The sequence below is a fragment of the Centruroides sculpturatus genome, unplaced genomic scaffold (assembly GCF_000671375.1).
Source record: "Centruroides sculpturatus isolate CEXI.00-Female unplaced genomic scaffold, Cexi_2.0 scaffold22, whole genome shotgun sequence".
Lineage (NCBI taxonomy): Eukaryota > Metazoa > Arthropoda > Arachnida > Scorpiones > Buthidae > Centruroides > Centruroides sculpturatus.
In genome coordinates, this window is record NW_019384323.1 from 974,855 (window position 1) to 984,993 (window position 10,139).

The 10,139-nt window shown below is 31.5% G+C and overlaps 1 protein-coding gene and 1 non-coding gene across 2 annotated transcripts in view; both read left to right on the forward strand.

The window, feature by feature from the left end:
* Positions 1-1,646: 1,646 nt before the first annotated feature.
* On the forward strand, positions 1,647-1,752 carry LOC111626357. Its single transcript, XR_002756878.1, has one exon. It is a non-coding gene; the product is annotated as a U6 spliceosomal RNA (small nuclear RNA).
* A 1,142-nt stretch (positions 1,753-2,894) lies between these two features.
* The window catches only part of LOC111626276 (WD repeat-containing protein 61-like), a 45,613-nt gene continuing 38,368 nt past the window's right edge, over positions 2,895-10,139 (forward strand). The window contains exons 1-3 of the mRNA XM_023369599.1: positions 2,895-2,925; positions 6,224-6,251; positions 8,640-8,745. Coding sequence (XP_023225367.1) covers positions 2,923-2,925; positions 6,224-6,251; positions 8,640-8,745 — 137 coding nt within the window. The 5' untranslated portion in view covers positions 2,895-2,922. The remainder of the gene's footprint in view (positions 2,926-6,223; positions 6,252-8,639; positions 8,746-10,139) is intronic.

The window sequence follows — 10,139 nt, forward strand, 5'->3', positions numbered from 1 at the left end:
NCTCTTATCCAACCGAACCCACGACTAGAAATTACCGGAACTTAAACTCTATTTTTCGACTTTTGGCCAGCTTTTTGGGATTTGGTCCCACTGTGCGCTGTAGGTGTAGGGAAAAAAACGATGTTAGAACAAAACCCAAAAGCAGCTATCTTCGGTGACAGGGAAGGAAAATTATCAACATCTTCGGTTGATATAATCGTGTCCAGTGGTTGAAGTCCCACTTGAAGTTGAATTAGTGGCTTCCGGCTTATAATGTCGCTCTTTTTTTCCTAGGGCGTAAAAATTCTCAAAGGTGATCAACGAGGCGTTAAGTAAAATTTCGGCTCTTTCATCAGGGTTTTGTTTATGTCCCCAATTCCCTAATCGCTTAATTATTTAACTACTACTTAAGTAGAAATAAGTCGAAACCAGTTACTTTGTACTCGAATATTTGTAGTCTCGGAAAAAGTGGAAAGACAAATTTTTATGACAAACGGATACATAAATCGTAAATGTAAGGAAAATAAATTCTAGAGCTTTTTCTGTACCTCGTGCATCTCTCTCATTCATAAAATTTAGTTGTAAATGATTCTACCAAAGCAACAGTTTATTTTTTAACATTATACAAGAATTGTACACGTTTTCTTCTACATCCCCTTATAGATGGGACATACAAATATAAAATCGGAGAGCGGAATAAAAATATCAAATATTTTAATGGATTTTTTAAAACTCCTGTCAACTATACAGAACTATCATAAAAACATACCAGTAAATTCTTATCGGTAGGGCTAAGTTATAAATATATTCGTGATTCACGTAATCGGGCGAAAGCGGCCAAATATCTAGCGGGCAGGCAGCTAACAGTCCAGAACCGGTCCTGGATAGAATTGGATACGTTATACATGTAGCATCCACCCAAGGTCCTAGGCTTTCACCAGCTAAACCGGGTGAGGTTGGTGCTCTGTAAAGCGCATGCGTGAATCTGGCTTTTTTTTTGATACTGACAATACAGCGCTTCCACTCCGCCACTAATATTCGAATATACAATAGCAATCTTATCTTTTTTTTTTCATGTGTAGTATAGAAATTTGTAATAAGATACATAATGCGGTTATAATAAAATATTGTGCGATTATTTTCATATAATTAAAATTAATATGTATTTATTTTTTTAGAAAATACAAGGGAAGCGGCGCATCCACCGCTTCCAATGACGGCACGCCACTGAATCTCAGATATCCGCTTAATTGGCCATCGAGATTACTTTCTTGATATGCTGTACACAGAGCTTTCGTCCGCCTTTTACGCGGACAATTAGCTTTTTCAGGGTGTTGTCTACGAGTGCATTGTTTTTGGCATTTTTCCCTTCTTCATCGATGCTTCCAATTATCAATCTTTAAAAGCATTGTTTCTCAGTGGTATATCCAGGGTTTTGAGAATATGGATGGATCCCCATGCTGCTCAATGCAGATGCAGAGGTATCAACGCACTGTACGTGCCTCCCGTAGTTTTGTTTTCGGAGAAAGTTACTCAATTATCTTAAAATTTCCTTAATTACCTACATTTTTATATCGTTCTTTATTTATTAGCTTTTTAAATTTGTCAAGTAGAAGGAACAACGGATAATTGTTAATTTTGAATTCATAGATTAATTATACAGTACAACTTCAATCGTACGGTATATATTTTAAAATTGGAACGATATGGAGAAGATTAGTTTTGCCTCTGCACAAGGATGACATACAAAATCATGAAGCATTCCAAATTTTTTGTTGGTCGGATGGTTAAAAAAAGCCTTAGTGTCCCCGTAATACGTCAATCAATACTAATACGTCATACAATACTTTTAGTTGTGATTTAATTATTGATTGGAAATAAATTGTTGATTGCTTTAATAAATATAGCAAGCCCGTTATGAGTTCGGCCAGGCCCTCAATGGTGCGGCTGGGCGGTGAAGGATGGACTAGTTTCCGAAAAGTTTCTGCAGATGTTTCGACCCGTCTGGATTCGTTATGAGTGTCCCCCAGATTGACAGCCTTCCACCTTGACCACTTGGCCATCCGGCCGGGAATCGCTGTATTGTGTTAGTATAACAAGTAAAAATTGATGATGTTAAGTTCGATATACAATTAAACAAAATTGTCACATGTGTCAGGTATGTTTCGTATCCCTAAGAATGCCGGGTGAGATTTTCCCGCCTATAGAGGGAAAAATTGTGCGCTTCCCTTTGGTGTGTCGGGTCAGTGCTGACCAGAGTGTGTAGTTGTGTGCCTGGTAAAGAACCAGTGTTGTGTTTAATTAATTGTCGGGTGCCAGAGTGTCACTCAATTGTGGAGAAATTAAAGTTCAAATACATTTTTGTTGTGTTTTTAAAGAATTTGTGTATTGTTTTAGAACGTGTAAACGGGAACATTTTACATCAGATGAAAAGGACAAAACGGATGTGATAAAATAAAATAAATTGTTAAATATGATATAACATCATTTTTGAGTGCATCTCACCTAGAGGATTCCCATTAAAATTGTCAATAATCGTGTTTTGATTAAAATTTTGGCTGCCAGGTTTTTTGACTATGATATAGCAGCTTTTTTCAAAATTATAGATTGAGCGCTCTGTATACAAATATGACACATTTGTACCTGATTACTTTGCCTTAGTGGTTTAAAAAAAAAAGCAAATGTTTTATTACAATATTTTAACAATGAAAATTTTAAATTCACACTTGCTAAAATTTTTTTATCTTACTTTTATTTATTATTTTCATTTGAGATAAAGACAATTTTTTAAAGTGAGAAGTAATTATTTATTTATAATATTTAATGAAATAAATTAATAAATTATTAATTCACAATTAAGTTGTATCTCACAAATGCAATAAATTCAGTTTATTTACACTAATCTGTGCTGCCCTCTATTATGTAGCGAATTTTAAAAGCAACATGGTAAGTTGTTTTGAAAAGTTGGCTGAGTAATGAAATAATAATAGCATTGATGTCGATAAGTGGGATATACCGCTAAAAATTATTTTTTGTAGAATAACATTATATATTGAAAATTTAATACTTTTCAATTAAAATTAAGTTGTAAAATTTATTAAAATGCAAAGCATATATTGCTCATTACTACTACAAAACAGTTTTATTATAAGAAATAATTTTGATAATTATATTTATAAAGCAACACAAAACTTGTCGTAGTAAGAATATGAATATTTTGTCAATACTTTTAGAATACAGCAACAAAATATTCCAAATGAAAATACAGTAATAAAAATCAATCCTTTTCTAAAGATCAGTTTATTTTTCAACACACAAAACAAAATGGTTTTTTTAATATTCAGTTTATGTATATAAATATTGACTAAATTGAAAAGTTAGGTAAAAAGTTAAAAACATAGTGTCAAAAATCAAATTTTTGATAGAATTGTAATAACAACCAAGAACTGAATCAGAGGTGCCTCTAATTGGAGCACGTGTCCCCGTTTGTCAGGATTGCCTTTTTTCCTAATCTCCAAAGGGACTCCAAATTCCATTATCAACAAACAACAGAAAATTCATGACTTTTTGCCTTTTCTACAAATATAAAAGAAGATATGTATGATATCCTTTCAGCAGTGGGATAGTGAGGTATGGTGCTACCCCAAAGTACTGGAGAATAAATGTGGGAAATTTTTAAAATATTTTTCCATGTGTTTTTTCTCTTTACCATTGTGGAAAAAGATTTTGTAAATAGTTATGTCTAGTAAAGAAAAGTCTTTTTTTTTATTGTTACATAATTCATTTTTTATGTGAATTTTTTTGCAGTAGTTTTTGGCTAGTGTTTGGTAATATTCCCAAAAGAATTTAATGGATGTATCCATCCTTCACCATTGCCACACGATCGCCCTGGACAGATATATCCGTCCCTCACTGTTGAGTGGATATTTATCCATTGTCCCATGCAGTTTTGTCATATGTTGACCAAAACTTGACAAGGACAAGGAATATTACTTGTTTTCAAGTATCCTTTGTAAACCAACTAGCACCACTTTGTGGGAGTGCTGATCTGACATTGAATCATAGTTTGTAGCTTATTGCATAATGTATTATTTGCTAATAATTTTCCCTTTATATAATTATTTGTGCTTTTTTTATAGTCTGTGGGTGCCACTGAACTTGATTTAATACAATATATTAAAAAAAACTCAAAACCCAGAAAATCCAGCATTGTAATTTGATGGAATTGTAGAGTGTCTATCATTCTTAATCTTTTTGTTTTTAAATCCAAAGATAGTCATAAAGATCAATAATAAGTTATAATATATCTTCAGCATATAATGGTATTGTTAAAAAGTTTAATTTTTTAATGAATATACAGGGTAATTCAAACACAAATCATTTATTGTATTTATTCAGACACTTGGCAAATCTCATCATTAAATTTTATTCAGTTGATATGTTTTGAAAAACATGACCTTATATGTTTGTTTATACTGTTGTAACTTGTGAACTTTTATTTTAGTTGACTGAGGAGGGGCAAGGAATGCCCAAAACGTGTACAAATACAATGAACACGTATCAACTGAATAAAATTAAAAGTGTAGACAAAGGCTGAATGATATCCCTTTCAACATAATGATAACCCTTTTGGCTTAACCTTAGAGCTCGAACAAGCCAGCCACAAGGAGGTCCACTTCCTTGACATAAATATCAGAGTCGAGGAGAAGTGCATCCTCACATCCATCTACCACAAACCAAAGTCTACATCCATATGCATACCTGTGGGATTGTGTGACCCCTTCCCGTATAAATTAGTGGCATTCAATGCTTTAATTAGGAAAGCATTTTCACATTCATCTTCTACACAAGCACTTGCCACTGAGCTAATTCATATATACCAGGTTGCATACATCCACAGTTTCCCAACGTTCACTCGTGAACTGCCAGGGAGGTCGAGGACGGTCGCACCTCCCTTTCCGGCTACTTGTCAAGATGACTACAGTCCCTGGCCAAATTATTAGACACACTACAGATTTTTCATAATTACATGCTTTATACCCAATCTGGTGTATCTTATAAATCATAATTTTGATAAACAAAACTTATTTTTTAATGTCATTGTATATCTATTTTTGTTATATTTCATTACAATATTAATTTATTGGAAGGTATCAGAGCTTAGACACTAAAGTGTAATGTACAACTACAAATGTGTTTCAGTTGCGTTCTCAATTGCTACTGGTGTGGATGTGTTTCTGTTCACCTCTTGTATTTATTTCGTGGTATATAATTATGCAAGTGTTTGTTTTCTTCGATAGCAGTGTTTTTACCAACCAGATATGATCAATTGTTATCTTTTGACATGGGCAAAAGGGGAACCTTTCACCACGTAAAAAAGCCCTCATTAATACAAAAATGTATTCCAACCATGAAATTTCACGAAGGTTGAAGGTGTCTGAAGCTAGCATACTACTGATAAAAACAAGTTGAATCAAATCAAGATCTGAATCCAAAAAGAAAAAATAAATGCGGCAGAAAGCCAGTTTTCACCTCAAGGTCAGAAAGTTATCTTAAGAAAATTTGCTTAGAAAACAGATTTGATACCACTAAAAATTTATACATTTTATAAAATTAAAAATAATCAAATTGAGTACATGGGTTTTAACAAAATGTTTCCTTATAATAAAAATATTAACCAAACTATGTCAAAAATATGACTGAGACTGAAAAATTTCTCACATTTATGCAAAAAAACTAGTCACAAAAACAAAAAAAAAAATGAATAGCAATAGTGTGTTTGAGATTTTGAGAATATTTGAGTGTTTGGCAGTTAAAATTTCTTTCAAAAATAATCTTCTGGAATACCAATGTTGTATTGCTTATTTAAATTGTTTCCAGTTTTGAGTTAGTTACCCAAATGAAAATACAGTAATAAAAATCAATCCTTTTCTAAAGATCAGTTTATTTTTCAACACACAAAACAAAATGGTTTTTTTAATATTCAGTTTATGTATATAAATATTGACTAAATTGAAAAGTTAGGTAAAAAGTTAAAAACATAGTGTCAAAAATCAAATTTTTGATAGAATTGTAATAACAACCAAGAACTGAATCAGAGGTGCCTCTAATTGGAGCACGTGTCCCCGTTTGTCAGGATTGCCTTTTTTCCTAATCTCCAAAGGGACTCCAAATTCCATTATCAACAAACAACAGAAAATTCATGACTTTTTGCCTTTTCTACANTATTTTTTAATGTTTGCAGTATTCCATTATATTCAAACAAGAACAAGGTAAATCTAAAATTTATTTTACAAACTAATAATAGTAGTAATAGTGTTTTTAAATATAGACTTTAAGTCTAATGTACTGTAGGCATTCAATTTAACAGACAAAATATGTCCTAAATGAAAACATTAGAACTGTTTTTAATATGTATATATGTATGTGTGTGTGTAGATTAGGTCAGTGAGTTAGCATTGATGGAAGCACTCTCTTAGTTGCATTGCATAGTTTTTGAAGTGTTTAATTAAGCTTGACTTCTTCTGTTTTGTTTTGACACTTCACATAAGTACTTAGGTTAGGACTTTTGTGTCAGTCAGATATGTCCATGCACATGTGCAATGACTCTGTTCACTTTCGTTACCTAAGTGTTATGTTTTGTTCAATTCATTTATTGCACATGTCCATACTCATGCACAAAAGGGAACAGAACATTTTCGTTCTGTATCATTATTTTCAATCTTAAAATGATTTCATGCACGGAAAGCTAGAACTTCTTTAAATAAGTTTCACAAAACCTTTTTACACATTTTCTAGCAGTTTCTTGAGAGAACAATGACATCATAAGAAACAGGAAACTTTCTATAAACAATAACACCTTTTGAATTTTTGTTAAGTGACAATGCTATAGAACAGGGCTTCTTAAACTTTTTTTATTTACCACCCCATTTATGATTGTGATTTTTTTTGCTACCCAAAAAATATAAAGTAAAGATATATATACAAATTTGCAAAAACAATAATGGTGTACTACCACAGTTCACTCTTGTGTTACGTAACAGTGGAACAGAGACAACTGAATACACTGAAAAGCGCCAACACTACACTAGTTCACACTACAGTGTTGCTGAATTGTTGTCTCGCTGCACCAGAAGTGATACAAAGCGCTACTCACGAAATCTAAGAAACAAAGCATGCCATTTTCAAACTCTCACAAATTATTTTCAATATTTTGCATTAAAATCTCGTGACCCCAAGATTTTGCTCAGTGACCCAAAATGGGGTCGTGACCCATAGTTTAAGAAGCCCTGCTATAGAACCTGAAGAAGGCCATTAAACATGGCCGAAAACGTTTGTTCTCTCAAAAAACTGCTAGAAAATGTGTAAAAAGGTTTTGTGAAACTTACTTAAAATGATTGTTCAATCAAAACTTGAGGAAGGTTATTCCAAATCTCATTTGCTTTTTTTTTGTTATAGATTTGTTACCATGCACTCCCTTTTCAGAGAACAGTTGCATCCCTACCAAGTCTTCAAATACTAGTTTACATCAGGTTCAGTTCAAGAAAATTAGCATCAGAAGACTTGGTGGAAATATCTTTCTTTTTTCAAATAATTATTTCAGTTTTATTCTTCATCTCTTGGAGATATGATTGAATCAAGTTGATGTATGTGATAAAGCTTTATCACCTACAGTAAAATCTGACTTTGTCCATCCATAAACATTTCAAAGCCCGATGTTTCAATAATAAACTAAACAATTGCCATAATTTAATTGGGCTACTTTACCATTGTTATTAATTAATAATTAAATTTTAAGTAATTTGCTATTAGAAGTAAGCATTAGATGCCTTTTCTTATTCAATTTAATAATTATAATNGCTACTTTACCATTGTTATTAATTAATAATTAAATTTTAAGTAATTTGCTATTAGAAGTAAGCATTAGATGCCTTTTCTTATTCAATTTAATAATTATAATTAAATTAATATTCATTAAATAATTTAGAATATTCTGGAAGAAAAGAATCGGCCAAGAGTGGGTCTTGAATTTGCAACTCCCATTTACCATGTAGATGCGTTGCCAGTTACACTACCCAGACCTCTGCCTGACCTTTTGCTTCCAGCCATATTTAATGTAGATATAACCATTCATGGTTACTTTCAGTGCCAGCTGGGGACAACTCCTATACCCAAGCTGACTGACCACTATTGTGCTCAACTGGCTATTACTTTACCTTATCATAGTGTGTGTGATGGGTGATTATAGGCTGCGGGCATAGGAGTTGTTTCCAGTTGGCATAATAAGTAACTGTGGATGGTTATATCTAAATTAAATGTCTGGATGCAAAGGGTCATGTGGAGGTCTGGGTAGCATAACTAGCAATGCATCTGCACATTAAGCAGATGCATTGCCATTTCATGTAAAATTTCACTTTCATTATCAAAGCATTTGATAAATTGATATATTTTCATGCAAAAATATTAATTAATTAATAAAAGGATTTTTTAGTGACTAGTGGGCCATATGTTGGCCATTCATGTTCTACAAATTTAATTTAGAAAATAGATTTATTTATCTCAAAACATATGATAAGATATATTAAGAAAATGATTATTAAATTTCTTTATGTTTTGAACAATAAATATGAAAAGCATTTAATTTTTTTGAAATTTTTTAGCTCATGATGATGGAATATGGTCATGTGCTTGTGGTAAAGGAGAGAAAGATGGAATAGATTATGTTATTACAGGTTCTGTAGATGATTATGTGAAGTCTTGGAAATGGTAAGATTCTGTTTCAACAAATGTACTGTTATTAAAGTATTGAATTAAAAATTGTAGGTTTTTATTAAAATATAATATTAATGTTTTATTAATTTGGTTTATCAATATTATTTTTTATTCTAATTAAGAATCAAGTAGAATAAAACTTTAAGTGAAGTATTTTGCTGATATTGATAATTGATAAATATTTATAATTAACAAGTATTTGTGTAAAATAGGTAAAGAAAGTAAATTTCTCTTATTTCTTACTTTAAGGTGCGTTTCAAATTTATACAGATACGAAAAAATTAAAGTGAAACCCAAATTTGCTGCATTAAGTGACAAATGTTTTATTAAAAATAACATGGATTTACATGTTTCCACACTGTAAAATAAGAATTTTAATCAAACATTAACATTGTGTCACTGAAAATAATATTTTTGAAAATTTTGTACAAAAAACTGTTACATATTTATCTGGACAGGTTTCAAATTGCAAAGTTTTCTTACAATTTAATGGCCAATGTAACCACCATTTAACTTAATTACATTAAATACTCGATTAGGCATTGTTTCAATTAGATTTCCTATCGGATTATATTCCTCAGCCGATAAATTTCTCAGAATTTTTAAATATATTAAATTAGAATTACTGCCTAATAACAAAATCATTTTAAAAGTTCCTAAAAATATAACGATTGAATTCGGAAACGAATTAAAAGATTTATTAGGATTTAAAACACAGAAATTTTCAGTGGGTGAATATATAAGTGAATATCCACTCGAATTGTCTGCGGGAATTTCAGAAATTTTCATCTATTCAAATATTGTTGCTTCTCATCACGTTGGAGATATAACAGCTCCTCTTCTAAGAGTTATACCAGTTATAGGAGAAAAGACCGATCAAATAGTTAGAGTTTATCCCTCACCTTTATATTTTCCTTTGAAGAAAAATTATATCGATACTATCGAAATCGAGTTAAGAACCGCTGGTGGAAAAGAAATTGTCTTTTTTGGAGGCAAAACATTATTAGTTTTATCTTTTAAACAATTATAAATAGTGCTTAATTTTATTTGCTAATGTTAGTTCATCTTGGAGAAGTACAAAATGAAGCTGGATCCTAAAGATTGTATAAACTATTACTGTAATCAGGCGGGAGGAACGATATTCAGACCTGAGTTACAATTTCCTCTCACACGACAATTAGGAACAGGGAATTATTTTGCAGGACAGCAAATACAACGAGGATATGGATTTTTTGGAGATTTATTTCGTAAATCTATTCCTATTCTTAGTAAAGTAGGAAAATATCTAGGGCGAAAAGCGTTAAACTTTGCATCAAATGTTGGATCAGATGTAATTAGTGGAAAATCATTTAAAGAATCTACAAAATCACATTTAAAAGATATTGGTT